The sequence below is a fragment of the Papilio polytes genome, unplaced genomic scaffold (genome assembly GCF_000836215.1).
Source record: "Papilio polytes unplaced genomic scaffold, Ppol_1.0 DF824180.1, whole genome shotgun sequence".
NCBI classification, from domain to species: Eukaryota; Metazoa; Arthropoda; class Insecta; order Lepidoptera; family Papilionidae; genus Papilio; species Papilio polytes.
The window spans coordinates 1,416,635-1,434,643 of record NW_013525024.1 but is presented as its reverse complement, the minus strand read 5'-3'; the positions used below and the strand labels follow the sequence as shown (position 1 = coordinate 1,434,643).

Genomic DNA, 18,009 nt, shown 5'->3' with positions numbered 1-18,009 from the left:
TTCAAATGAAAAAATACGTCAGTATTATAAGGTCTTTTTTCTATAGAATTGTAAACAAAGTCATAAATTCTACCTTCAAATAATTCAAGCCCACATCCATCATTTAAATCCGAGCCGGCTCGGCTTCTAGAAAGGTTTACGTCACACAAGATATATTGACAGGTGCTCCGCTTCTGCTGAACAAGATAATTTTCTAGTCAGCCAAGTTACGGCCTCGACTCCACAATGACTCGCTATAATTTTGTTTGATATACTGGCGTACTGGCAGTTAATAGAAGTTGCGCATTTCGCACGCTATTTTAGCATTAAATCGCCTTTAAGTTCATCGAACCGCGCGCCTCGTACCACGGTATCTCATCGGAGTCGCACTACTAAAGTTTCGCGGGACACGTCAACGCGGAATATAAAGTTATATAGTGCTGAGTACTGTCCCACAGTTTGGCTTCGTGCCACGGACGTTTCGAATTCCATTTAGTGGTACGATTCAATTATTTTCCGGTTATCGCCTTTACGTAGCCTTTACAGCATTTGCATTCAGCTTTCCCAGTAATAAAAGTTCCGCACACGTTTACTTTGCGGTCCATCCAAATGTCGTAAAGTCGAACGTATTCGTAGATTAGTTTCACTCGGTGTTAGGGGGTCGTAAAAGTGGATTGAATGAGTCAAACAGCGATATTGCGACAACATAGGTCACACGTGGGCGTCGACTGTTCGCAGGTGTTTTTGCCTTCAATGGTTTTAGATTCGAAACGATTCGATTAACATTATTAGTTGCACATGCAAAGAGTAGGCGAAATATGTTGCGTACTGAGTACCGTCGAAGGATTACAAATTAGTATTGTTTAAAATAATTATTTTAATAAACGAAAACATAGATAAGTGTAAAGCAATATTTCTCTAACTTTAGCAGGAGTCTTGAATAAATTCAAATATAGTAGGTTGAAAAATAATTGCTATGGGTGTAATAACTTATACGGGTACAGTTAATAAACTTGTAAAATTGTATCTTGGGTCCGTGCAAATAGAAAGGCTCGTAAAATCGTAGCTTATTCTGGCAGCTAGAGCAAATGGATATCGTAAACACCCAGCTTAGTTTACTTTACGACTATTGGACGAGATATTTGCAAGCCACTGTTTTAATAAACAATTTCCTGCGTGTAATTTATATGCAGTTGCATTTGATACTACAGTGTATCTTGTAACTTAATATGAGTATAAAAATTAATAGAATGCAAGAAACAGCCGGTTAAGGACTTCGGTGGTGAAGTTAAGCATATTAATGTCACGAAAAACGTAGTACAAACATTTACACATGGTAGAGGACTTAAATTAACCGGACGAGAATGGTAGTTCTAGAAAAACGTGCTAAAATCACAATAAATATAGATTCATAATCACTGTCTACCACTCTAACTTAATGGGATAAATATGTACTTGTTTATTAATTTAGTAATGAATTAATTTGTCGTTTACTTACGGCTTCTGTATTTATTTAAACTTTATTATAAACACTTCAGTCTAGGCGTTCTCTACTAATTAACCTAGTTAACAGGGAATCGAGTCTCAACGTTTAAGCAAACTTTTTAACACAATTATACCCATACCAAAAGCTAGAATAGAGAGCATAATTCAAACTCCATACTAAATTAAATAAAATCCCTAGTAGTTTAAATCATTCTTGGCTGCAATAAAACGGAAAATAGTACTAGTTTTACAATAACTAGGTTATTAAACATTTTAGATGATGATGATAGAAGTCTAAGAAAAGTACACGTGAGTCGCAGACATATCATACTCGTATAATTAAAGCAAAAACGAAGGAAATTATATAAATAGTTAATGGGCAGACAAAACACAGACATCCCGTTGAGTCATAAGTAATGTTACTAAATGCTTATGTCATACAGTTTCCAAGGACAACGTTTCCGTTTTAGGCAACGTCCGATTCGTTGTTACGTAAATGGTTCCAATGAATGAACTCTAGGTTCGTATTTGGTGTAGTGTGTCGCTAAAACTCTGTATCTAAACATTGCCTAGTTGTCATTTAGACATGTGAATCAATCCATAAAATAAAAGATGAGGTAGAATTGTTAGAAAAACATGTACATGTTATAACTTTACGTTGCAGGCTTGATTACATTTTACGTCTATAAGTTAACGAAGTATTTTAAATTCTAAAGTTGAAATTCAGAAATCTAGAGAAATGTTGACTTTCAATTTTCATAGTAAAAGCACTGCTTCGAGTTTTGCGGCCGCGTTCAATCGGCCCGAATTCAATTTACTTTCATCTCAGAAACTTTGTGAATAAATTTTAGATTCTCAGCCTTTAAAATAATGGAAAATGGATCCGTTACGCTCGCTACTTTTTTCTTCGTTCCCCATTTAATAACGCCTAAGAAGTAATCAAGTTTTGAAGTATTAATGAATGCCGAAAACCAATTTATTTTTGAGGAAAAATGTTTATTTATTAAAGTTCATTCAAGTTGAATAAATGAGTGTTTATGTTTAAACATGAATTATATTGAATTGGAACAACAGACCATTTGGGTATTTCGATTATTTAATCGAATTTCGAAACAAGATATTTAACAATAAACCGTTTTAAGATAAGCTCTCAATCGGAGTCTAACATCAGTTTTAACAAATTATAAAATGCTCCATAGGCTACCAATATCATTCGTCATAACTATTTCAAATGCAAAATAAATGCAAACGTTAACGTCTTGATTCGACATAAACGTTAGATCTTTTCACAAAATCTCTCGTTTTGCAGCTTTGTGTGAAACGTTAAAGAAAAGTTCCTTTTCGCGCACCGTCGTAAAGACTTCCTGCCAATGGAACCGTGTCAAGTTGTCGTAACGACTCGGCGCTGATGCACCTTACAGTCTCACTTCTATTTTACTTTTGGCAGAGACAATTCCTCGTTAGTCCGTTTTTAATACTGAATACTGTGAAATATTTAAGAAGTCTTCCTCAAAGATTAAAGCGAGAAACAAGTGGTTTACAAAAAAAAACTATTGCATTTTTTGTTTCTAAATATCAGCGTGCCCTACGGAGTGTCGGCCTTGCATGTACTGCTCTTTCATACATCTAATCAGATTACTTAATGATTTCACTCCCTTCTTGTGCATTTCTTCTCACGCAATTCATGCATACTCTTTTCGATCTACCTACACATTGGAAGCTATTTAATGCAACCTCAATCTACTGCTATATCTATTACATGTAATTTTATCTTAATTCGACAACGTAAATGCATGAAACGAAATTGATGAATTTAAAATTTAATTATCGTAATAAACACAATTAACTTAGTAGTCGATTTATTTTAACGTGTTAATTTCCCAGACTAATTAGATTCTTAATTGACTTTTTAATTCAATTCAAATTTAGTTAATGTTCAGTGATCTCGTATCGGTCTTAAGTTCTTCGAGGGTAGTGTCTTACTCCGTCAAGTTGGAGTGCGTTCGCTGGCGCCTGCCCACGCGGTGAGCTTTCACCTCGCGGAAGACGATAGAGGGACAAGTCTTAAGCTGAAGCGGACAAGCCTATTAATATTTTTTATTATTGTTAAGCTTATTAATTTTCGGAATTATTTACGTCAATCTTTTTTTAAGCCAGTCTACATCAATCTATCCGTGTTTTCGCTAGGTTTTTGAAATATGAATTCCCACTGATAAAAAATGAGACACTTAAAAATAAACATTTACTCGATCACGCTCATAATGGAATGTAAACATTGACGTTGGTATGATGACTCTCGGTGGTATGCGTATGTATACTTTTTGTCAAAGAATTGTAAATATCCTGCAAACAATCTACCGCGTGTGCGTATACAATACCATGCGCCAAATTGAATTGAACTTCCTATACATACATATATACTTGTAAAAACTTTATAAGATTTTTTAGTAATGTTTCTTTGAATAACAAAGTGGAAAATTTGAAATCCCAAGTACATTAAAAACTTGCACCATATTATACCGACTGAATGTACCGGTGCGCGTGGGCAGCATGACCGCTCGTGCCTTGGGTCATGACCCACGCCCACGCGCACGCGCCGCCGAGACTTTCGTAGACACCACTCGGAGACGCAATTTATTGATATATTGCAGCATCACACTTATTTATTGAACTTAGATACTTTCTTTACAACCGCGATAAGTTCAAGCATCGACTACCGTTTTTGTTATTGAGATATTTGAATTTTAATAGCTGTATGTATCATTTTGAATTTTGAAAGCGATACGCAACGACTTGTGGAACTTGGATGGGTCCATTGTATCGGTACACAAATTGATGAACAGACCAGTGTCTTTTATTACCACATAATTGTCACCTGTACTAAGTAATTTGTTATGAGACAATACATTTACAGAAGAATTATAATAAAAAAAACCATTGACCTTTAAAATAGAATACCTCCTTCTTTTGGGAAGTCAGTCAAAAAGTAATTAACTATGGATTGAAGTACAGTTTTATTTACTTGTCATAGTTTTGGTACTACTTAGAGTCGGAAATCTTGCTGCAATCACGCTATCGCTGTTGCATGAACTAATTGAACAAATGGGTTCATCCAATTGAAAGAACTCGAAGATTTATCGCAGGCGGGTTGTTTTGTATTTCATTGAAACGAATTTTTATCGTTATTTTAATTCTTACGTACGGTTCGCTCTGTGTTAGATGTCCCATATATTACGCTAGTCTATTATACATTTAAACGAGACATTCTTTCCAATTTGATTAATTGTTTTAATGTAATAGAATTAATTTATTGTTTCCCACTAGTGGGTGACATACAGAATATTATCATATGTTAGTCTACAACGGCAATTTTTCTTCTATGATAATTTTTTGTTGTTTAATAATATGTAATTCTATATTATTATATTAATTATTTTATAAGTATTGTGTCAAATTTCCGAATAATCTATAATTAAAACCTTTAAGCTTACTGTAAAATTTATTAGATGTACACAAGTACTAATCTCCTGCATAATAAATAAACAATAAATCTTATAAATAGAATCATTAAGCAATTAAAGCATGCACCACATCGGAATTAATCAGGATAGACACGCAGCGCGGTGTTCGGCGACGTGCCTAGTGCGGACAGAAACAGTTTAGCGCCTTAACACCGGCAATAAACCGGCATCCGGTTGTCTTTTGAACAATAAAATTATCATAGCGACATCATTGTGTAAATTCCAAGTATTCAGAGTTCAAATGATTGCGTGTAGACGCCGTTCGTTACCGGCGCACAATTTATTATTGCCCATAAAGGTCAAGCATTCCTCGACGAGTCGCGTTTGCTCGTAGATACGCTGAGCCTACGCGATTTACAATCAACGAAACTTGAGAAGTTTTCGAAATAAACTGTCGACTAAATTATTATGTAACACGGTTCCAATTTACAGGAAGAATTAATGAAGACATTGTAATAAATCTATACCTTTAGTGTTTAAGTAGGATTCACTTTCTCCATTATAAAAATTAAAACTTTTATAGAGTACCTTACAAAAAGTAGAGTGAAATTAATTAAAGTAATTAGAGAGTCTGGATTTTCTGGACATCTGGACGAAGAAATTGTACCTGCTTTTACAGAAGTCATTGCTAAATGAGGAACATACTTATTACCCTGCATAGTAGCAAAGTAAGACTAGACGTGGACATCCTGTAAAAATGTTCCCTCTGTTATTATTTTAATATCCTTTATTGGATCCAAGTTTGAACGGTTTTCAACTTTTACCCCTTTAAAGTTGACCCGCGCTGTTTCTTGCGTTAGAAAATATTATTCTTAAGAAATTGGCAAAACAACAAACAAACTGAGTATATTTATGTTGAGTTTTAAAATTACAACAAAGTTCTTTTTTTATTTTCTGTAGCTTTTACCGGTCTTGGCTCGAATTTGAAATAATATTGTTTTATTTAGAATTTTCCATCCGTCAGTGGGAATTCGAAAGGTATCGTATTTTTAAACGCTTACGGTTTTATCCCCTTTCTTCTTTTATAAGCTCTAGTTATGTTTGGATTAAGTATATTGTTATTATTTAACATGAAAACTGAACACATTTTATTAATATTTTAATAATTATCAATATATAATATTATAAGTTGAATCTTGGGAAGCGGCTGTCAATATTAAATGATTGCAGTTACGTTAATCGACATTACGTAAGTACGGATGTCAGCTAATCGATTAAAGTACACTTTGATTATGGTCACTTAACAATCGCCCACGCGATTTATTTGTGTTTATTTTAATAGTACATCGATTGATGGTTGTATGAACTTTGACAGGTTTTCTCCATCATGATTAACGTTCGAATACTAGCGGTCTTATGCCAGAAAATGATGTTAAGAAGCCTTTTTGTTTTGAAACTTTTCCCGTTAAACAAAAACTCTTGAGATAGGACGTCATACGTTTAAGGAACCTTTCATATCCCTACCTACATAAAGTTTACGTGAGAGTCAAAAGAACTTGTTGTTGCTCCCGACTTCGACTGCGTGAAATTAAAAAAATATATATCCTATGTTCACTCAATGATGACGTAGCATAGTAATGGTAAGAATTTTGAAATCGGTTCAGTAGTTTTTAAGTTATTTTATTACATACAAAAATACAAATCTTTCCTCTTTATAATACAAGTATAAATAAAACCAGCAAACGTTCCATATTAAAACATGCGTCGACCTCTATCACCTTTGGCAATTCCCATTCATCATTGTCTGTATAACTTAACGCTCTTAATTTTTGAATGTCAAAGCATCCGGATAAAGTGATATATGACGTGACTCACCAAGGACACGAACAAAGCCCGGCTGATGTTACAATTAATGTAATTAAACAACGAACAATGGCGTTACTCATTCGATACGTAAAGGATGTTTAATTATTCGCACAGATTATGCGTAGAGGCCCTGCGTAAAATTAATTATCTATCGCGTATTTCAATCACAGACTAGAACTATTATCGCAAAACAATGAATTAATTGAGTTACGATTGAAGTTGTATTTTTAAAATTCAACCCCTGTTGTTGCACGTAACACTTTCTTTTCAAAGCTAAAACATCAAATATTATATAATAGTAATAGCCTGGGGCATTTGTACGACGTATGCATCGTTTTAAAAATAAACCAAATTGTGACAAAATGAAATCGAAGTTAGTTTCAATAATTTTTATGCAATAATTCTTAACATAAAATCTTATTTATAATACAATTTTAAGTATATTAAACTTAAATATTCGAATAAAATGTGGATAAAGTCTAATAATTTATAACAAGTTATCAATCTTATTGTAAGTTCATTCGTACCAAACGTTGCCCGGGGTGTCGTTTTCCCGATTTGCCGTATATTATCTATAACTTCCTTTATACTCGTAATTACTGGCCAGTGTTGCGACTGGCCGTATAAGCAAAAAGTTTTTATATAAGTTGAAACTTTTTATCGAATGCGATACAATCCGGTCACAGTCGTGCAAAAGACTGGCACTAATGAATATTTACTGTATTTAGCCAGGGGCATCTTTACATTTATTGAGTTCAGTTTGTAAGCAAAAACTGAATAAAATATATAAAAAACGTTTTACGCACGGCTTTATTTGTATGTTTTAACTTAGAAATACACGTGAAATCTGCCTTATGTTGAATTGCGAAGTTATAAATAAATGTTTAGAATAAACTTTTTATTATAACTTACATTTAACATTTGTTCAACTCGTCTTAAAGCTATTCATTAGCAGAATAGCAGTAACATAATTTTAATTCACACTAATTAAGAATGGGAAGTGCAAAATGGAACTGAACTCGTACGACTCGGCCGTGAACTTCCTCTCGGTTGAGTAATTAGTGTCGGAATTTATCTACAAAGGACCTAATTATATACCAAATTGCCAAGAATTCTACAAAGAAGTAGCGAGTACTGCTTTTTTATAATAATTACATTAGTAGTTATTGCAGTAGAGAGTATGCGACTATTTGCGTCGGACGCAGGGCCTGCTCTTTGTAGTTTATTTGCGTGTGTCGCGAGTCGCTGCGGGCGTTCACACGGTTATAGAGTTGCCAGTTAATTCCTCACCCCATTACCTTAAACAGGCTGGAAAATTGCTGCACATTGTTTGATATGAAATATTAAATTTTTATTTTAAATTTCGAAGTTAAAATTCTCTTCCGCTTGTTAAATTAATTAGGCACTACAGGGTGCTAGTTATATCGACATTTACGTTGCACCCTAGTTGTAAAATTATGAAAATTGAAATTTATAAACCTAATGATTCAATAATGTAGTTTTCAATAGATTTTTGGTAATATGGATAGTAAAACAATTTAAAAATACTAAAATATGTCACTCTTTGTTTCACAAAAAAAAATACTACTGTACTGATTATTAAACAACTAAAAGACGAAGATACCCTTATCACAATTAAGGCAGATGCAAACCTTTTTTAAGAAAAGAAAAATCTTTTCTATTCCGCTTTATCTTATTAAAAACGAAGTTAATTTTGAGACGAAGTTGACGACTTAACGAGCTTAAACAGCTGTTTCGTTTGTCACAGATTGTATTGTTAAATTTTATTTAAGTTTTATCATAGTATCTAAGTAATTCCCTTTATGTGATAACAAAATGGCGTAAAAAGAATTATTTCTCTTTCAGTTATATTATATTAAAATGTAGTGATTAAATTTGTAAACCTTGTTACAAATCTTTATAAAGAATTTAATTTTTTCATATTGTATGAATCGTAAACACATATTATTCACCTTTCTATATGAATAATTATTAATTAATTGGTAAATTTGAATATAAGCTAGCAACATTAGTGGTAGAGTCGCCGGTGCGGGTACGGGCGTGCGCTATTTCCGCACGAATACCGATCTCGCGCTGATAATATTCGCGTTCCCCACAGTCCGCTCCCCGCATCCCGCACCCCGCGGCGACCAACAAATCACACCACTTACCGCTCGTTAGTTAATCATCGACACGTCTGCAATATACCACGATTTCTATCTGAACACATTCCTCGATGCAACACAATAACTCAATTGATTCCTAAGAAGATAGCATTGTTCCAACGTGCCAAAGGATGATAAATGATCTTGGGATCAACACAACTATTTTTAGAAACAATGAGAAGCAGTAAGTCTGATGTGAATTAAAATTATTCCAACAATTATCTATAAAAGTACTTTAAAATAACTACTACTTTTGTCACGAATCAAACTAAATCATTGGAAAATTATGTATTAAATATCGTGAAACAATTGCCTTTGTAAGTTCAATACCATTTTAAGAGCATGCGCATCCCTGAAACTAAACTATCGCACAACTATTTAGTCTCTCTTGATTCCTGTGAGCTTATATACAGATGCACATACTACTCGATATTTAGTTGTGCAGAGAAACAGTTGAATTGCCTGCGAAACAATTGACAATCGCACAACATTTATGCTATAGTTTATAAAGTGTTAAACATCTATTCTTTTTGTCTATAGGTCCGTCAAGAATGTGGATCTCCAACTACGTTAGATGTTTCCGGTCTCACAGCGCCGACTCCTACACCGGGAGCGGCGAGACGTGACGCCCTGCGCGCACCGCCACCAGACACTGAACTCCTGCAGTTCGCTGCCACGCTCGCCGCCAGCAAGAAACTCTTCTCCGGCTTAGCTGATAAGCTGTGCGATGAACCTGAATTCGCTACCGAAGGGAATACAGAATGTTGGAACGGCGAAACTGTTGGAGAGTAAGTATCCTTACCAAATATCGACGAACATTCTAAAAAGGGCTTTCTTTGTTTATGTTTAAAATCACATGCACAAGATTTCTTGTAATCGTGAAAGATGTGTTAAAAAAACAAACCAATAATACAGAAAATCGGCTCCAATTGCAACTTTGAATCCAATAAACCCAATAAGTAGTGAAAATTATAAGCCAATATATGGCGAATATTTAAATGGTTTTATTTTGTGCAGATACACGAAACCGTTGGTGGCTTCAGCATCGAATAGCGATCAAAAATACAATCCCGAGATAACGTCCGGCGTAAAGCAGGATTCAAGAGTAGCCGCTTTGGGAGACAAACTGCGACAAGCGAGACAGGTATGTATGATAAATATTAAAAGGTTTATACTCTTTGATGTAATAATACCACCACTTTAATACTTTACTGAATAAACTGCATCTAAGCTTATTTAACAAGCGTTTACCGTTAGAATTGAAATAATATTTGTTTGAACAGAGTAACACCATCATAAAGCAAACTTATTGCCAGTAATTGGATTTTCCCCTATTACTTTAGCCAATATATTCCAATCATTTAATCTCGTCAAGTTTACAGCTGCAGGAAAATAAATTAGTTTTTTGTGAACAGTGATATCACGATATAATAAAGCGTAAACCAGTTTGTGAATAATATCGAACTAACGACTCTAGATGACGCGTCTGTTGCATGTCTTATTACGTAGCTTTTTGTCACCTCATCTATCGAAAGTTTTTGTGTGACGGTGATAATGAGCAGTACTTTTATTGCCAACATTTCTCTGATCATTTGCAACTGACATTTTATTCTCTTAACTTTAACGATGTATAGAAGAACAGGGCACATTAAGTAAGGAGACTTCAAAGGTATCTATTCCAACAGTTGCTAGTCTCCCACTCGTGGGGCGCTGCGCCAGCGGCTGAAGCTTTCATGCAGGGTGACGAAGCAGGAGACGAGGGTTCAGGCTCGGGCAGGAGCTACACGGATGATGACGCGGCATATGATGCTGAAGGCTCCGGCGAGGAGGGTTCGGGGGCTCAGGATGTCGGTGAGTACTTGGAAGAGTGACTACATTGACACATACAATTATAGATCGAGAAATATTGAAACAATACGACAGCGAAAACCACCTAATCTGGATATGGTTAGAGCTAGAGTTAACAGTAATTTTTGTTTGTCCTTCTGTAAATATACCTTTCATTTCAAAATAAATAACGAAGTAAGCACATTCAAGTATATCCATGAACATTAAATACACGACGTACTGCTGGCGTACAGAAATAAATTAGTAAAACTATACTTAACATTATTGTTTTATGCATTCGTATGATGCTTAACATGCGGTGCACAAGTTGCGCGCTGTAGGAAGTTTGCGTAAACTTTCAACCATGTTTTCAGCATTGCGAACATGTTTGCTAAACTTTGTACGGAGTCAAAGTCCGGATAAAAATGCATTTCAAAACATTATTACTTCGGATGCATATTATAACCTAGTTTTTAATTAAGCCATTTTTATATGAAAATCACGTTAGAAACAAACACCGTTGTGAAACTATAAGGTTAAAATTTATGTTAATGCGTTGATATTTATAATGATTATTATTTTAACAGGGAGCAAGACATTCGTCAGAGAAGAAAACACGTATTCTTCGACGGAAAAGACATCAGCGGGCACTCGTACACAACCTTTGCTCGCGCTTACATTCGTCGTGGCCATCTTACGTATCACCAGCTTCTAAGCTACCCTTTGAACCTTGTGACACAGTTCTGGGCTCAGACCCACGCAGCCTACGATTATATCAGCGCGCGGTGTGTATCGGACTTTAGTAGTAGCGAAATAAAAGACACGCGATCGGTTTATTTATAAAAGAGTATTCGAATTGTAGAATAAACCCTACTGTAGCTAGTCTTAAACTAGTTTAAGTCCGTCGCAAGCTTTCCTTTTATAATGTACATGTAGGGTTTATATAAAAGCAAACGATAGACGTTTGAAGATCTTATATCATTCTAAAGTCTGCAATTGTACAGTGCATATCATGTGTTTACTATATTATATTGGTTTTTGTACATATTTTTCTAAATCGAATGTAGTGGATAGTTATATAAATGTACTTTTTAACAGAAGCCTTTAACTTCTGCATTTATAGGTACGTTGTGGAGATAATTTCGGGATAATATGATATTATTATTTAAAGATCTTTAATAATTGTTAAACTATAGTTGATTGGCAATAAATTTATTATGAGAAGAGTATAACGATTAGTGATGAGATGAGGTAATATGGGTGTCCTGTACAGATGTGTAAATACCTAAAATCCTACTGGTCTAGGTGCTTAGCTAGGAGACATGTTTTGTTGCCATATTAATGTTACGAATATTATAATTTATGGTAATAATTAAGTCATAATTTAATCGAATAATGTTATGTGATACAGAATTAGTGTTTTAAGTTAATGCGATCATCTCGTTGCATTATTTATATATTGTACTATTCTTTGAAAGAGTTATGTATTATACTTTTATATATTAAATGAAATGGCAATAAATATATGTAGGGAATTATCTGGTGGGGATTTATCAAGGGCCTAAGGAGTACGCTGTTAACAAATGTAATTCCATGAATTGCATGAAACCTCTTTGAACAAAAGGTAAATTATTAGCTAAATTCGCTTTTGCTTACCGTATTTGTTTAAAAAAAAACTTGTGAGATCTGTAATGGAAGAAACATTTGTAATAGAGTTATTACAACTTTATCTGTGGCACTTTAAAGATAGTTATTCCGTGCTCTATATTTTGTAAATAGAATGATGCTTACTTTTAAAACAATTGACGTAATATAAAACTTTTCATACAATTTGTAGACATGAAACAGTATCTGGCTTTGCTTTTAACTACGGCATTAAATTCAATAATTAAATTAATATGTACTATGAAATTCTACACCGCAATTGATATACTTTGTTTTAGTAAAACAGACAGTTTGTGTGCTGTCATTGTTATATGTAGACAATTTTTATTGATTTAAAGACAAAATGTGTAAAATGTAAAAAAAAAATGTTTACGCTTGATGTAGAAAAAATGCATAAACCATCATTAAATGATGAAGAAAATTGTACATTAAAAATATAGTTATGAATATTAATAATTGATCTAATTTAAAACATTTATTAGATTATTTTTAAATGGAAATATCAAATTTTAGGCTAACTGGATAATTATTAATACTTGTGACTGTAGTTAAAACTTTGACGATAACTAAAATATACTCATAGTCGTTGATGAGTGGCAAAGTATTTGCTTTTCTTTGTTACTTTGACAACAATTTGTCGTTTTCGATAACGGTACTTTAAAAACATGGAAAATTGTACATTTCCGCATTATCAATAACCTAAGAAACCTATAAAATTTATAAACTCCTTATTTCCAGTGATTTAAATGAATTCATCATCTTTAAGTAACGAAGAATAATGAATCTCGAACGTTTTGTAAATATTATTGGACAGATAGTGTGTTTATATTACGAAAATAAACTCTGTACCATAAAATAATTGGTTTCATTTACATGACTACAAGATAATCTACACTCTACTACTATATTTATTACTAATGGTATACAATGACATGTTTTTCTTAAATAAAATATTCATAAAATCATTTTCAAATTGTTCCATATTTAAAATTCATACATATGCTTTTACAATAACACTAGGATAGAATAAAAAAAATCACGCATAGAGTATGAGTTAAACGGAGAGGTAATGGAAGTTTCAGTATGCATATGTAAAATGCAACAGTATGCGATGTAGAAGGTGGCCTGCTTTCGGTATATTTTATTCATGCAGTCCATTGTCTCTGGCCTGGTAGCGTCATAACTCGCAGACCTATTATTATGTCAGAGGGTACTGTCCTAACGTTGTGAAATAGTACTCACAATGCATATGCTTGTATTAGCTTTAAATTGCAATGCTTTTCGTGAATACACTATTTTCTGTTCAAAAATATATAAAAACTTTTTAATGACTTGATATTAACATACACCCAGTATGTCCTGTCCGATCTATATATTTATGAATCCATAAAATTGATATATGCCTTCTTACACAATCTTACCCAGACAGTCATAACTAAAATAATAATTTGGGATTATCATTTCTTCTTTTATTTCTTTTTTCAGGGGGCTTTGTCGCGAAGCGATGATAACGCCCTATAAGGCTAAAACCAACAAAAGGCAGTTTTCTAACTACTTCATTAAACAGATGTCGGCTAACTTAAACACCATCCCATTTCTATGCAGAAATACAAATGTTTTATTGGTAATAGTGAATTAAAGGTCATGATGGTAAAAAAAAAATCTCGGTCAAGTTATAATCTATACTAATATTATGAAGAGGAAAGATTTGTATTTTCGTATTTTGTATGTATTCTATTCAGGTAAAAACTACTGGGCCGATTTAAAAAATTCTTTCACCTTTAGAAAGTTAATTTATCTGTGAGTAACATAGGCCGTTTTTTATTATTTTTTTTAAATTTCACGCCGGCGATGTCGCGAGCAACAGCTAGTGTTGTATGAGATCACATTTAAATAATATTTTCACACTAAAAGCATCGTTATATAACATTGTTAAATATCGATTGCTTTGAATCACGTACAAAGAAGTCGAATCAAGTATCATATAGAATAACTCACGAGCTCTGTATCCGAGACAATTTTCACGCGTCATTTGTTCCGCGTCCCGCCGCCGCCCGACTGCGCTCAATTTGTACAATTGCTTACGCGATACACAAAAGAGCTCTTCCTTCCTATATCTACGGTGATTTTGTTAAATAGACGATTTACTTCTTCTCACACATCGACATATTATTATTTCGTTGTCTTTAATTCTTAGTAGAATTTCTTTTGGATGAAAGTACATACTTACTAGTAACATACTTATATATGTTAGATTTTGTAGCCTAAACGGTTGAAAGGAATTCGATGAAATTTTGGATATATATAGAGGATAGTCTGGAAGGACACATAGGCTACTTGTATTTGTTTTTTTTTTTAATTCTGCGTGAAAACTTGTTGTCTTTAAATTACTGAAAATAGCCAATAATCAACCTAATCGGGTAAATAAATAAAATTGACGGATGATATTCGTCGCTGTGACCTCGTTTCTGCAGTTTATTGCTCCAATATCGATGATTGCGTGCTGTTAGCCCGTGCAGTTATCAGATATATCGCTCAATGAATTGTAATAGCGCGGAATGAAAAATTCAAATACATTATTCATCCAGTTCTTGTATAACGAAGGATTTTTATTGTAAACGTAACGAACATAACAAACTTTACTAAAGGCTAGATTCCTATGATTTTGGTTTCTTCTTTTTTTCCAATAATACTCTCGTATAATTGTGTATTGGTCGAGAAGGAAAATAAAAAAGATGGGGATGTTATATAAAATATTTTAGTCTTAAATCTTGTTAGAAGCTATTGCTTTTCGCGCCATTGTCCTAAAGGTCTTCTGAGAAATGAACCAAAAAATAAAAATAAACTTGAATAAACACATTTTATTTACGAAAATACGAAATAAGGATTACGGTAGTCAAAAATACGGAAATGTTAAAAAAAATTCGATTGTACAAAACAAAATCTAGTTTAGACCAACCTAGGTTTAGAATTGTAAATGTAATCTAGACTTTTAACCGCTTCCGAGAAAATCGCTAGCTTTTCATAGTGACGTTAAAGAATAATTTTCGTCCGAGAATATTTATTTAGCAATTTATCTCAATCGTTATTGAAAAGGGCGAATCTATTATACGGCGTATCAATTTCATTTAGGTATCTATTAAAAAGCCATTATTTTCCTATAAAACGGCCTCGGCGGGCTTATTGTTTGTACCCAAACTTAACCTTTAAAACATGTGAGATACACTCTTATTTACATGAAATAATAAAATAAAAAGCACTATTTATTGACCAAAAATCAAAACATATAAATGAAATACAAAAAAAAATATACGACGAATTGTACAGTACCTCCTTCTTTTGGGAAGTCGGTCAAAAAAAATGGCCAAGATTAGATTTGTAGCCTTTTGTAGGCTCAGATGATGCGCCCTGAACATTCTCACTGAAGGCCACACTGGTTTTCAGCCTCCCCATAGCTACTATTACATGCTTCAGTTTATTACACATACTTCATGTGTAATAAATCATTTACATTCATTTGTTTCGTTACACGATCAATTAAAAACAAAAAAAGTTTGTTTATCTTATCAAAATACGAAATTAAACTCGGTTAATTAAACCGTAAGAAAGGAATGAAACAGTTTTATAGTAACAAGTACTTAATATGTATTAGCAAAACAGGCAATTTCAGTGTTATCTGGTTGTCAAAGGAGCCGAGGAGTGTCAGACAAGGCGGAATTGAAAACCCGGGTCAATGGCCAGTTGACGACTGCACGACGGGTCTAGATTCCTTCCTATTGGCACTGCTTTATAGAATCAAGAAACATAAAATTTATATGCAAAAAATACAACGTATCAGATTGTTTGGAATAATATAATAAATTTTTAAAGAACATGTTTATTAAAGACTACCTTTCGCCTGCGACTCCGTCCGCGTGGAATAAAAAAAACATAAGTAAGTAGCCTATGTGTTATTCCAGACTATCTTTTACATCTATATCAAATTTCATCGAGATCCGTTCAGCAGTTAAGGCGACAAAATCTTACAAAAATCCAGCCATCCTTCCATACATCCAATTTTCGCAATATTAGTAAGATTCCGTACTTCCTTCTTTACTAGTTGTAGATTTACTGAGTACAGTTAAGGTGACAAACGTAAAGGAAACAAAAAAAATGACCATCAATCTTATAAAAATAAATCAAGTTCTATTTGCTAGTGCAAAGTGGAATTACATTCTGCACTGACAATTCAGTGCGGGCTCGCAAAAACTCGCTAAGCGGACTTGACACATCGACATCGGACGATGCGATGTGTCTGCACAGATTGTGCATGCGACCGACTGCAACTCTCTGATCTCTAATACCACTGTTATATACTCTAGTTACTATACAAACTAATATTGAAATATGGACTTTCAGTAAATATTTTCATTAACGAAACGTTACAAGCATTTAGAGGATCCTAACCTCTACGATGTTTTATTAAAATAGTACGATTGGTTGTATTTTTTACTTTTGTTACAGTTATAGACAATAATATAATTATAACCACTTAATTACTCTGGCGCGAATGGCGCTTATCCGAAACGGTTCTGAATGACATTGACAGATGTCATAGGGACGTGACGTGTATGTCGATAATCTAGTGATGCGCCAATTTTAACAAAAGTTATTTGCGATCAACAGATTTCAATTATTAATACTACATTAAACTAAATTCGACAAGACTATTTCCATCGACGTTCTACGCTTTACACGACATAGTTCTCACTTGTGTTTGCCAAACTGCATTCTTCGTAAGCTTTCGACTTTATATTCACAGAATGCAGTTATTTCCCAGTATTCGATTTTTGAATAACAAAAAAATGTTTGCGTTCCCAATTATTGCGGGCCCTCAAGATGTACATACGCTCTGTAGAAAGTATTAAAGAATTTCGATAACAAGAGGTGTTGAGGAAAATATATTCGAAATTATGTTAAATGCTCTCGTATTGTGAAGTTTTGATTTTGAAGTGTATAATTTATGCGTATTGTTCGTATTCAACGCCTACGACGTTATACAAGCAATATTGATCATACTTACGGTAAAAAAGAATTGAAGTACCTATCTCTACAATCGAAATGTAACAGTATTATATTCGTTCTTCCATCCAAAAAAACTTTGAAAAACTGTGATTATTTCTTTCGAAATATCTTCAAAGCAACAATTTAATTATTTACATTTCCATCAGCTTTCTTTTTCAATAGCCTGCTATAGTCAAAAAATCATACTAGCAGAGACAATCTTTAAAAAACTTCGACCTTGGTTAAAAATTGATTAGTATTTTTGTAATCACATTTCAATAAAAGTAACGTAAAACACTTACATAATAATGTGATACAAATACAGTATCTAATACGGCATTACATTATTTATTACAGTTTTTTAAGATAAATCTGGATTTCCCTTGTATGGATTGCGAGATTCCAGACGGAATAACTCATTAAAATCTCGGTTTAAAATGCGGCTACTTATCGTAACTGGTTCGTTCGTTGAAAAATGATTTTTGAAAGTCATTACAGCCCATTGATGCAATCCGGGA

The 18,009-nt window shown here is 33.5% G+C and overlaps 1 protein-coding gene across 1 annotated transcript in view; it reads left to right on the top strand.

Moving 5' to 3' along the window:
• Positions 1-13,304, top strand: part of LOC106110999 (glypican-5) — a 69,856-nt gene extending 56,552 nt beyond the window's left edge. The window contains exons 7-10 of the mRNA XM_013292968.1: positions 9,497-9,744; positions 9,974-10,100; positions 10,642-10,807; positions 11,371-13,304. Of these exons, the coding sequence (XP_013148422.1) occupies positions 9,497-9,744; positions 9,974-10,100; positions 10,642-10,807; positions 11,371-11,498 (669 nt within the window). The 3' untranslated portion in view covers positions 11,499-13,304. The remainder of the gene's footprint in view (positions 1-9,496; positions 9,745-9,973; positions 10,101-10,641; positions 10,808-11,370) is intronic.
• Positions 13,305-18,009: the final 4,705 nt, after the last annotated feature.